The 12,313-nt window shown below is 36.1% G+C and overlaps 2 protein-coding genes across 5 annotated transcripts in view; both read left to right on the top strand.

Annotated features, from left to right (window-relative positions):
- The first annotated feature begins 226 nt into the window (after positions 1 to 226).
- ccno (cyclin O) lies at positions 227 to 3,695 on the top strand. Its single transcript, XM_016552288.1, has 3 exons — positions 227 to 406; positions 804 to 989; positions 3,156 to 3,695. Exons 1-3 carry the CDS (start codon positions 227 to 229, stop codon positions 3,693 to 3,695), a joined length of 906 nt encoding a protein of 301 aa, XP_016407774.1.
- A 2,628-nt stretch (positions 3,696 to 6,323) lies between these two features.
- Positions 6,324 to 12,313, top strand: part of LOC107739992 (smoothelin-like) — a 74,500-nt gene continuing 68,510 nt past the window's right edge. For all 4 annotated transcript variants that reach the window (XM_016552261.1, XM_016552263.1, XM_016552262.1 and 1 more), the window contains exon 1: positions 6,324 to 6,713. In XM_016552261.1, coding sequence (XP_016407747.1) covers positions 6,651 to 6,713 — 63 coding nt within the window. In that variant the 5' untranslated portion in view covers positions 6,324 to 6,650. The remainder of the gene's footprint in view (positions 6,714 to 12,313) is intronic.

Consider the following 12,313-nt stretch of genomic DNA (forward strand, 5'->3'; position numbering starts at 1 on the left):
GGGACTGTTGTCATGGTAACGCGTGTACGCGGGCTGTGAAGCGCCCTACAGTACGCGCTAAAACACCCGGGAAAGACCCCGTTTACAAGCACCATTTCACCTGACAACACCGCATTCGACTGAGACACTGCACGCTACAGCGGAAATCTTTCAGTACAACATCCATTCCAGCAGTAGAGCATCTCATGTGCGGCAGTTAAAGGGAAAGGAGTTTGTTTCTTCAGAGATGTCTGCACTGAGTGACTCTGGCTTTGAGGAAGATCTTCACACTTCTCCAGCAGCGGCTTCAAGCGTCAGACTGACCTCAGACCTGCAGGAGTGTGACTATGAAGAGAGCTGCTTCATCATCCAGAGACACAATGAACTGCAGTTTCTAGCGCAGAACTGCCTCGCGCGACAACCGCAGGTCAGAAATCACACCTTCAATATTATTTGTATTATTAAAAGAAACGAATGCTTCTATTCAGTAAGGAATTGATTAAAAGTGACAGTAAGTACATCTATAATGCTACAAAAAAATTCTGTTTCAAATAAATGCTGTTCGTTTGAACTTTATATTCATCAAAGAATCCTGAAAAACTCAATGTGCAGTTTCCACATAAATATGAAGCTGCACACTGATAATCAGAAATGTTTCTTGAGCAGCAAATCAGCTTATTAGAATGATTTCTGAAGGATCACCTGACACTATATATTGGTTTGGTGTATACATATGAGTGAAATTTGTATTTTTGTGACAACTAGCCCCTATTATTGTAGATTTTTTTCAATAATTTTTACATGAATATTTAATTTCCTTACAGATTACAGCAGAGGCTCGCAGTAAACTGGTCAGCTGGCTCATAGCGGTACACAAACAGCTCAAACTGTCTTTCGAATCATGCTGCTTGGCTGTTAATATCATGGACCGTTTCCTGATCACAACCTCAGTAGCTGCAGACTGTTTCCAATTACTGGGAGTGACATCTCTGCTGATCGCCACAAAACAGGTGCAGCGATTGTTTACTTATCACTTTCATTGTAGTTATAAAAAATAGCACAGAGTTAAGAATTATTTCTGGCAATACTGAAGGTGCACTTGTAGTGTATCTTAAAGGGGTCATTACATGGATTTTTAAAAATTATTTTAATATGTTCCTTGAGGTTTACTTATAATGTTAATAAAGTGCATTAGTTTAGTGCATTAGTAAGTGTTTTTTTGCAAAAAACAAATAATTATGTATAAAAATGACAACCCTCTTGTCTAAAAATGACCTGTTTTACTGACACTGGAAACTCGAGTGATGATGAAATTTCAGCTTTGCAGCACAGGAATAAATTACATTTTACATTATATTTATATAGAAAACACTTATTTTGAATTGTAATAATATTTCACAATATTTCTGTTTTTACTATATTACAGCTCTCATGTCCCCATGTTGAGAGAAATCAGAAGATGTTACTGTAGTTCTAAAATAAATATGAATATGGTGCACTTGTAGTGTATCTTAAAGGGGTCATTACATGGATTTTTAAAAATTATTTTAATATGTTCCTTGAGGTTTACTTATAATGTTAATAAAGTGCATTAGTTTAGTGCATTAGTAAGTGTTTTTTTGCAAAAAACAAATAATTATGTATAAAAATGACAACCCTCTTGTCTAAAAATGACCTGTTTTAAGGGGCGTGTCCTTTAAGGCTTCTCAGTAAATGGCCACTGTTATGATTGGCTAACGTCATTACATAGCAAACAGTTTCAACGCCCCCTCATTGCATGTGTGTTCGGACAAAATAATCAAAATAAAACAGCCATTTCCAGACAAAGCATTATGAAATCATTTACTTACGGTTTGTAATGCAGCTGCAGTTAGATAGACCCTTTATTAAAAATATATTTTTAAAAATCTATACTTGCAGATAACATAATATTAATGAAATAAAAGGCCGTTATATTTAGAGAGACCCATTCATTACTGTTTCTTAACACACTTAAATGCCATTTTAAATGTATTTGTAATGTATTTGCTAAATGTATTAAATTACAACTTTATAACAAATCTGTAATTACGAATATATTTAAAGGGGTCATATGATGTTGCTAAAAAGAACATTATTTGGTGTATTTGGTGTAATGCAATATGTTTACGCTGTTTAAGGTTGAAAAAACATAATTTTCCACATACCGTACATTATTGTTTCTCCTCTCGGCCCCGCCTTTCTGAAACACGTAGATTTTTACAAAGCTCATCGTTCTGAAAAGCGAGGTGTGCTCTGATTGGCCAGCTATCCAGTGCATTGTGATTGGCCGAATGCCTCAAGCGTGTGACGGAAATGTTAAGCCCCTTGCCATATTTGGAAACACACAGCGTCTCCACGACATAGCAGCGCCAGCAACAAGGCTACTACAGCAAGAAAAAAAGTTACGCCTTCTTTCTTTGCGTAAACATTTTGGCGGTGTTATGCAAATCTTCCCACACAGTGACGTAGATTTGTGGGGGCATGTTTGAATGAAGCTCTTTGGTTTTGAGACTTGAATCTTTGCAACTTTACGGATCTTATCTATGCACAAACAGCTTGTAACACTCCAAACACAAAAACTCCAAGAAAAACATGAAATTGTGTCATATGATATCTTTAAATACATGACATACAATTGACATTAAATTTCAGTAGTGCACTTTAACCATATTTCAAAGGCAATAGAAGTAATTATGAAATGACAAAGTTGCACTACTTAAGTGAGCTAAACACTCTTAAGCTCAACTAATTTATGTCTGTACATTTTTGCATTTTAATAGCCAACAATCGATTTATTATTGTAAATATTAAACAGTAATACATATTTAATTTTATTAGTTGATTTTATTCTTAAACTCTACTAAAGTGTACTTCTTTTTCACAAGGGAAAGCAGATTTCAAGAAGCTGTATGATAAACCTATGAAAACAAATGTTTCTTCTATATGGTCTCCAAAGTAGCATCAGTTATAGATTGGATAACTTTGAGTGTCTTTGTTTATTTAATTGCAATTAACATGCAGTTGAGTGGCTGAAAACATTACATTCAGTTTGCACTTAACTATTCTTTTAAAGTAGAAGTTAATAAGTTAACAATTTATTATGAAAATAGACCAATATGTAAATCTGAGTAAGTTGTGATTTTTGTGTTTTCCAGGTTGAAGTGTATTCGCCTCGCATCACACAGCTTCTGTCGCTTTGCTGCAATTCTTTTTCCAGAGAGCAGCTGTGCAATCTCGAATGCCTGATCCTTCTCAGACTCAATTTCAGACTGGCTGCACCTACCCTTGCTTTCTTTCTGGACTATTTCACCAGTCGCACTACTGGATATCAGACTGATGGAGCCATGGATAAGATGGTCACTACACAGGATAGAAATGTATGGAAGGAGCCTGAGAAGAAGTGGAAATGGTTGGCATGCAAAGTCTGTGAACTGAGTTTGGCTGACTACACATTTAACAAGTATATGCCATCTGTGATTGTGCTGTGTGCTATGAAAGTGGCAAAAGATCTGCTGAAGACGCATTCAGTGCAGCCCACAGACAACAACGCTGGCTCATCACAGACATTGGAGTCTTTCTGTTTTCAAGAGTATCCAACATTTGAAGCTCAGCTTTTGTTTCAGCAATGCACAGAAGATCTGAAATTGTTGGTTTCTCTTAATCAAGACGCAGTCCAGGACTTCATATCATTATAAATCATTATTTTAGTTAATTCCACAAAATGATCACATTGACAATTTGCTTAAGTAATTCACCTGAAGAAAGTTTGCAAAAAATGCAAAGATACTGTAGTGACTGAATTTTTGCTATGGATTTCTCTTGAATTTTTCTGGAGACCTGTAATACTCCATATGACTCAAAAAAGGGTACATTTATAATACACATAAAACAACTTGTAATGCAGTCAAGCAGTATTTATCCCAAAATTTATTTATGCAAAAGTAAGATTTTATTTTAAAGCATATTTTATATTATGCCCCTTTTTACAATATGTAATATAAGTCTCAAGTGTCCCCAGAATGTGTATGTGAAGTTTCAGCTCAAAATACTCCACAGATCATTTATTATTCATTTTGAAAATGCCTATTTTGAGTGGAAGCAGTAACACGCTGTTTTTCGTGCCTGTCTCTTTAAATGCAAATTAACTGCTGCTCCCCGCCCCCTTTTTCAGAATAGAGCTGCTCCATTACAGCTCGTACCTGCTAAAAAACATCTGTTTTGGTTCTGATTATCATGTTTATCGCGCTGAAATAGTGCGTTTTAAACCATATTAGTTTAAACGACTGATATACGGTTTTCTGAGTGCACACATACAGAAAGCGGCTGTCACAGCATGTGAGTACTAAACTAAGTTCTCATTCACACACAAGTTTACGTTAAAAACACACAAGTAACAAAAACAGTCGGTTATGTCTGTGAAGGTAAACAGCTGGGAAAGAAATCGCATGTTTATATTAGATCTGTGTGGCAACAGCTTAAAGGGATAGTTCACCCAAAAATGAAAATTTGATGTTTATCTGCTTACCCCCACGGCATCCAAGATGTAGGTGACTTTGTTTCTTCAGTAGAACACAAATTATGATTTTTAACTTTAACCGTTGCAGTCTATCAGTCGTATAATGCATGGCAACGGTAACAAGATCTATGAGAGTAAAAAAAACATGCACAGACAAATCCAAATTAAACCCTGCGGCTCGTGACGACACATTGATGTCCTAAGACACGAAACGATCGGTTTGTGCAAGAAACCAAACAGTATTTATATAATTTTTTACCTCTAATACACCACTATGTCCAACTCTTTTTGGGCGCGCGCACGGCATCCGGTGCGTGAGGTGTGTACGCGCTCTGGCGTAGTTTACGTTAAAGGGTGTGTTGAAACCTTAAACCGCATAAACACATTTCATTACACCAAATACACAAAATAATGTTGCGGCAATCACATGTGGTTGCCGCAAGCCCGCCGGCCGCTCCTTCGTCGAATCCACGGGCCGCACCGTTCTCAAGCCCGCCCTCCGCCGCTCACTCAGGCCCGCCGGCCTCTGCTCACTCTAGCCCGCCGTGTGAAACTACTTTGTTTGGCCTTCCATAAGAGGACACGACTAGAAATCAGTGTTTATGGTTAATAAGAGTAGAAGCTGCATGTTTAATGAAATCTTACAGATTTCTTAATTAAAAGGGTAATAAATACATTTTAAAGGGGAAAAAATATTTGTTTCTTCATGGGAACAGATTAGGAGAAATGTAGCATTAGATCACTTGCTCACCAATGGATCCTCTGCAGTGAATGGGTGCCGTCAGAATGAGAGTCCAAACAGCTGTTAAAAATATCACACTGCAAAGCACAAGTAATCCACACCACTCCAGTCCATCAATTAATGTCTTGTGATAAGAAAAGCTACATGTATGTAAGAAACAAATCCATCAAGACGTTTTAAACTTCAAACCGTTGCTTGCAGCTAAAATACGAGTCCATAGTATTGCTTTCTCCAGCCTTTGAACTCTCATTCTTACGGCACCCTTTGACTGCAGAAAATCTATTGGTGAGCAAGGGATGTAATGCTACATTTATCCAAATCTGCATATTGTCATTGTCTTCATATGTACACTCATCTACACTACTTGGTCTGTAATGTATGTCCACCAGAAAAAAGTGATGTTTGAACAGAAGCAGTGCTCTTGCTTAGTATGCTGTATCTAACAGCCTGGATATACATGCATTTTAAGAAAAAAGTGCAAGAAAAGTAAACTAATATTATCGCCATTCATACATATCTCTTGAGTGCCAGAGTCCCTATAACAATTTGAAAAACCTGTACTGAAATCAACTGTTTACCTATATTCTACTTAATATTATTTTGATGAAGTTTCTGACTGTTTGGTTGGTTTAAGGGGAGACACTGCAGGCAAAAGCACTGTTTTTTCATGCACCCGTCAATTTTGAGATTTTGGGCTTTTTGGCTTTTCATAAAGTGTTTCCCTATTCACCTGCAGTGTCTCGCCTTAAAATGTAGTTACCTTTACCTATCTCTATTATGCTGCAGGCCATGTTGAGTGGTTTCACTTCATGTCTTGCACAAGTCGGTTAGTCAGCAGAGCAGACAGACAGGGCGTGGAGGATATTAAGTGAAACGAGAAAGTAAATGTGAATTCATTTGTTAGCAGATCGCAGTACCAGATTATTTACTGTAAAAAAACAAATAACAATGTGTTAGTTTGTTAGACCAATCAGATATTAACATTCTTATTTGAGCGTGTGAGGTTTTGAATTTGTCGGCTTGTTATTGGCTGGCGGTGTGTAAGGGGCGGGGCTTCAACTCAAATCACTCACCGCTCGTGACTCCGAGGGCATGTAGTCTGACTGTCTGACGCTGCTGTGAACCGTGAAACGGTTGGAGTTTGTGGAAACAAACTGCTGCAGTTCGTTAACAAGGAGAGCTTTTAATTTGACGGCTTTTTTCTTTAGGCTGCACTACAGACGTGTTTTCTTCTTCCTTCTTCTATTAGAGAGCATCTTCCCGAGTTAACCGGACCGAGACCTACTCTTTAATGTAGTCAACGTGAGCCTCTCTATTATGTGTATGTGACGGTTAATTTAACAGTATTTTACACTCGTTTCGAATGAGCTAGCCATTCACACCGGTAATAAAATGTCTGAGAAGATGTCAGAGAAGCGATACTCAAGCATGGATGAGTCCTCGCTCCGCAATCTGGTGAGTTCAGCTCAGAAATGTCATTTTTTAAATTTGTTTTAAAACAGACATTGATTTTAGTTGTAGCATAACTTTAGTTTTTGACAAGAAGGTACGTGCTTTATCTAGTGTTCACATCTGTATGATAAAATCGTCCCGTAAACAGAATATGCGAGCTCAAGCGCACGTGTAACGTGGATAAAATGGTTAAAAATTAACAATGTCTGTTAAGAAGGCTTATTATAGTTAAACCTTCACAGTAACAACCATGATGGTGTTGTCGACAATAATATTTTATGTAATGATTATTTTTTCCGAATCCAAAAACTAATATTTGTCCATCATTTCTACTATTCATGATTGTGACACCTGAATTTACAGGTACAGTTATAAATTGGAGGTTTATATTGGAAAAACAAACAAACCAAAAAAGCAATAAATAAATTCTAAAAGCAGATTTATAATATCTGCATTAATATTGAAAATGCTATTGGTATCAGTCAGTTTTTATCAGTGTTTTCCTAGATAGACATGATCCCACCGTGACATGATAAATAAAAAAGTACATTCATTGTTTGTTTTTTTTTAAATAAAGATGAAAATATTACATTTGAGAAATTTGATTAAGATTGATTACTCGCACGAGACTCCTGACATATTAATCTTGAGAAAAAGCTGTGTTGATGTTAAATGACCATTCATGTCTTGCTGTTAAAGTGTGTATGATTACTTTATGTAGCATTTTCAGTCAGTTCTCAAGGCATTTTACAAACCAAACAATATAACAAACACGGTATGCATACATACTGCAGACAGGCAGAGCACGAGTCAGCAGTGCAGTCCAGAGTGATGGTACAAATTCACCAGACAGACCAAACATAATCAGTATGAGTGGAAAAATGAAATGTCCAAACAAGCAGCTGCACATAATTGAGCCTGAGTCAGTGTGCGTGATATGAGACTGAGAGAAACGGATGAAAAGGAACCAAATAAACAGATTAGGTGTGAAGCAGCAGGATTTCCTAAATAAACGTCCAGGCTGATGGATAGATAGTCCTAAATCACTGGGACAAATTAGAGTCACAAAAAGTGCACCTTTAACCTTAAATGTTCCAACTGTCATGAACAACCACCACAGCAACACCTTCAGTTTCACATGAATCAAAAAGACGTCTGGTTTTTAGGCTGGTTTCGGTTGAGTCAGTGGCTGTCCTGACAATCATGCTGCCCTAGGCCAGATATGAGGTGCTTGGAAGGGAACAAATCATTTTCAATGAGTGGTAGTTGGAATGAAGAGCAATTGTGTGAAACGGCTGGGAATGAGCGTGAAGTGGGCATCTGAGAGCCTCTGTGAGGGCAACAATGCCACCCTATAATACAGCTGCAAGTGTCGCTATGCCCGGATTCATGGAGTGACCGCATTACAAAGTGCTTTATTGGTTAAAACCACTGCATTCTTGTATATTATGAATTCACAAAAACTTATTTACTGTGTATTCTTTGAATTGATCAAGAGTTTGTGTTTTATAAGCTTTTATGTGTGGTAGACATCCATGAGTATAAAAACATCAAAAAACATTATGCAGTTGAACAAAATTGGATCAACTTGATGAGTTGTAGCGCTGTCATCAATATACTCTGACATTCTTCTTTTGTGGGCAAAATACTGAAGAATTCAGGTTTATTACAAAGATTTATTCAAAATACTGTCAGTGGAATTTCATACCAATTGGGATTTATGCAATATTAGATAATATTCCAATGCGAGTAGAAATAATTCATAATAAGTAGCCTAATTCAGTTTAGTGTAATTCAGTTTAACAATCACAATGTCATATTTTTATACAGAATGACATGCTATTTGTCCAAATAATGTTTTTGCAAGTCCTGCAGTCTCTGCAAATTGTATAAGAAGGAGCTTAACTTTTAAATAACTAAACATGCTGAAATTGAAAGCCATGTTAGATTGACTGCAAATTAGCAGCTATATGAGAGGTTTATTAATTAGCATGTTGATAATTGGGGTATGGTGTTTCACACACCACATTATCTTGGATTGGCGTTGTCATTCAAAAAACAAAAAAACATTTAATTATTTACTGTCATGGGAGAATTGTCCCTAAAATAGTTATAGCATATGCCAACATGAGAGCGAATGTTGTGTCAAGACACTACGACAACATTTCAGGATTGTTCCTAATAGAAAATTCCCAGTCAAGTACAGCGTCACAAATTCCTACACAATTGAATAAGCTCTTCTCTTCTTGCTCTTCTACACGGAGCACAAAACCTGCATTCAAAGCAATAGGGAAAAATAAATATCGCCTGTTTTTTTCCACCCTTATTCCTCTATATATAGGTATGTTTACAGAAAGGCCACTCTATTGGAACAATCTGGTCATGACAGCTTGAAGTGGTTAGGTTGATATTTGTAACAAGGTACAGTTTGTTTGTGGTTGCTGGGTCTCAACCAGTTTAAGCCGAGAACACACTACACGACTGTCAGGCCGATTATGAATGGAATTTGGTCTTGAGGATGGATCGTGTCCAGTCGGACACAGTCTGTTCCAGTTGGGCTCAGTCGCTGTTTGCAGTCGGCAGAAAAAGTCGCATAGTGTGTGGTGTCTAAAGATTATAATCTTCGAATTCAAGAACCAGTCATTTTCACAAAGATTTTTTTTAAACATGTTTAATATTTGCGACTAACACCAATGATTTTGTGGCTATGCAGTGGAGATGTGCTCACTGTTAAACATCATTCAGCATTCATTTTGTAATTTGTACAAAAAAAATTCTTGATTACAAGAAAAATCTCGATTGTTTTTGTTGTGTTTTATTTCTTGTCTTTTAATTCATAAGTTAACACTTCAAATTTAAATAGTTTAATTGTTTTCTGCAGTCGAAGAAAGTAGGCTATAGCCTAAATTGTCATTGATTCTCTCTTTTTAAAGATTATCAAGAATTCTTTTATTTCGATCTGTAGTCTAATAAAAGTTAAGAAAAAAATTTGCCTATAGCCCTATCTAGAGACTACAAGCTGTTGTCTTTGGTGGAGTGGAAGTGGCTGCGGGAGCGCGGGTAGATGCTGTGGTTTTTGCATGTTGTTTTTTGTTTTGTTCTTTTGGTTCGGCAGAATTTTGGCCAGTCGTGACGTGCCAGTCGTTAAGTGTGTTGTGTAGTGGAGTGACTCAGTCATTAGGTTTGTGCTCCTTTCCTGACTGTCAAAGACTAAAATCCGTTCCAGTCGATGGAAACAATCGTTAAGTGTGTTGAGGTCAGTCTTAGAATGTTTCAGCTAGTCGTGTAGTGTGTCCCCAGCTTTAGCCAGCTTGGTGGACTAACCTAACCTGGTCTACCTGGTTAATCTAGACCCCGCCAGTTTGTTGAGCATTTAGACTAAATATTGCCTAAAATGACCAGCTTTGACATGCTTGAAAGTCTGTAAAATAGGAATGCCAAAATAACTAAATAGTTTGGTACCAAGCCAATACTAAAAAAAACAACAACAACAACACAAAAAGTGCTGTCTGACTGACTGTAGAGCTATATAAATAGTGTATGGGCACATAACTTATGAAGATCTCTTGTGCTTTGCTGTAATGTGGCTGCACATGAGTAGCCAAATGCACTCGGACAAAATGCCTATTATTATGTTGAAGTATTTGTTAAAAACAATCTAAGGAAATGTAAATAGGGCATGTAAAATGGAAAACCACTCACTGCTCTAATTTAAGAATCATTAAATTCTGATATTTGTATTGAAATTCTGAAATTTCGGTATTGTGACAATCGTATTGTAAAACAAGCTACTATATAATATAATAAACTGGTTTTGGCTGCATTTACACTTCAAGGATGCTTTCATACTGTTAAAAGTGTCGTGGGAGCAGGTGTGTCAAAGTGCAAAAACTATTCTTTCAAGATGTTATTGTATTCTGAAATTTTAACAGTCCCGTAAAAACAGAATTCAAGATTGATATTATTAACATTAGGGTTTGAAATTACTTCATTTTCACTTACCACATTTTTAGAGCTGGCAAATCTGCTAAATTGAATTTTCTTGTGTGGTCCTGAAGGAAGTCTAAAAGTACTGTAGACTTCCCACCTCTGTTTTCTCCCCCTGCAAATATTTTCCACTCTCCCCTCTTCACAATGTTTGGATGTCTGTGAGACGCGATTCCACAGAGGTCATGAGTGTCACAGTCCCTCATGGATTTTGGAGCATGTGGAGTTTTCTCCAACTTTCTTGTTGACTATAGGGCTTATTTTTAGTTGTGTGTGAATATAGATTTTCTTTCTCTTTTGTTCAAGATTGAGGAATTTAAGTTTTAATTAGTTTTTCATTAGGGATGTTTATTTGTCTTTATAGTTGTTCTCCTCAACTTTGAAAAAGCATTTCCTGATATAGCTTCCCAAAGGACTGTATAATTGGTGTCTGTTTATGTAGAACTTGGAGGCAGACCACAATTGTCATTCATGTCTCTCACATCATTTGCTGTCCTGTAGGGTTTCAATCTGTTTTTTTTTTTAAGGTTGCCTTTACTTTTTTTTTTAACAAAAACATTAAGATGAATATCAGTCTCCATAAAGTAGGGCTGCACGATAAATCGCATGCGATATTTAACGTGCTCTACTTTTGCTTAAAAAAAGGATTTCATAGCAATTTGGATTTCATTTGGTTTAATAAAATATTCTTAAGTCAAATTGTAGATTTTTTTGGTGGGAAATTTAATCGTTTAGTTTAATCGACAAATTAGTCGATAGATTAATCGAAATAAAAATAGTCATTAGTGGCAGCCCTACTACTACTAATAAAATTATTAAAACCTTATTTTTAAGGAGTAATCATACAATATTTCTTCAATGTTTTAATTGTAATAGTAAATCCCCTTTATTTGCCAAAAAATTAAATTTTCATTAATTAAAAGATAAATTAAATTAATGTTTTATGCCTTAATTTGATAAACAGAAAAATGCAAATACGCAACACAGAATTTCTGAGGGGAAAAAATCATAAGGCTATTGTAAGAATAAATGAAACTTGTTTTTATGCTTTCAAATAATTAGACATGCTAAAACACAGAATTTGGTAACAATAAATCAAGTTTGGAAAAAAAAAAACATTTCATAGGGCTCTAAACATTGTTGTTAAACTTTTAATAAATTGATGTTAAATTGTTTGTTTCATGATTTTAATTAATTAGACATGCTTTTTGATTAATACAATTTAATTTAACCATTAAAAAGGAGTCCAGAAAAATTAAAATGGGAAAAAACTGAATCCAGAAAAATTAAAGTGGAAAAAAATGGAATTGGGAAAAACAGGGTGTCCGCGGTGTCTTAAAAAGTATTAAAAGTTGATAAATCAATTTAGAGAAAATTAAGGCCCTTAAAAAGTATTAAAAAGACTTAAATGCCATTTTCCAAGGTATTAAATTTTGTATCATCTTTTCATTATTCCTGTCAGTCATCTTGTCAGTCATCACTCCTTACTCTCGACCCGTGATCAGTCAAATCTGACTTCTGCAGCTCGTGTTGGATGCAGGGCTGTTGTTGTTTTTTTCCACAAAATTGGGCTGCTTTTAAACTGTTGCCATGGGCTGAGTTTCCCTAGTGGGTTA

This window comes from Sinocyclocheilus rhinocerous, unplaced genomic scaffold (genome assembly GCF_001515625.1).
Source record: "Sinocyclocheilus rhinocerous isolate Xijiao unplaced genomic scaffold, SAMN03320098_v1.1 scaffold285, whole genome shotgun sequence".
NCBI classification, from domain to species: Eukaryota; Metazoa; Chordata; class Actinopteri; order Cypriniformes; family Cyprinidae; genus Sinocyclocheilus; species Sinocyclocheilus rhinocerous.

What these genes read in the sequence shown, in the direction of transcription:
- ccno (XM_016552288.1), top strand. Translation starts at nt 227, where the DNA reads ATGTCTGCACTGAGTGACTCTGGCTTTGAGGAAGATCTTCACACTTCT. An exon ending in GCCTCGCGCGACAACCGCAG is followed by an intron (nt 407 to 803) that starts GTCAGAAATCAC and finishes ATTTCCTTACAG; the next exon opens with ATTACAGCAGAGGCTCGCAG. An exon ending in TGCTGATCGCCACAAAACAG is followed by an intron (nt 990 to 3,155) that starts GTGCAGCGATTG and finishes TGTGTTTTCCAG; the next exon opens with GTTGAAGTGTATTCGCCTCG.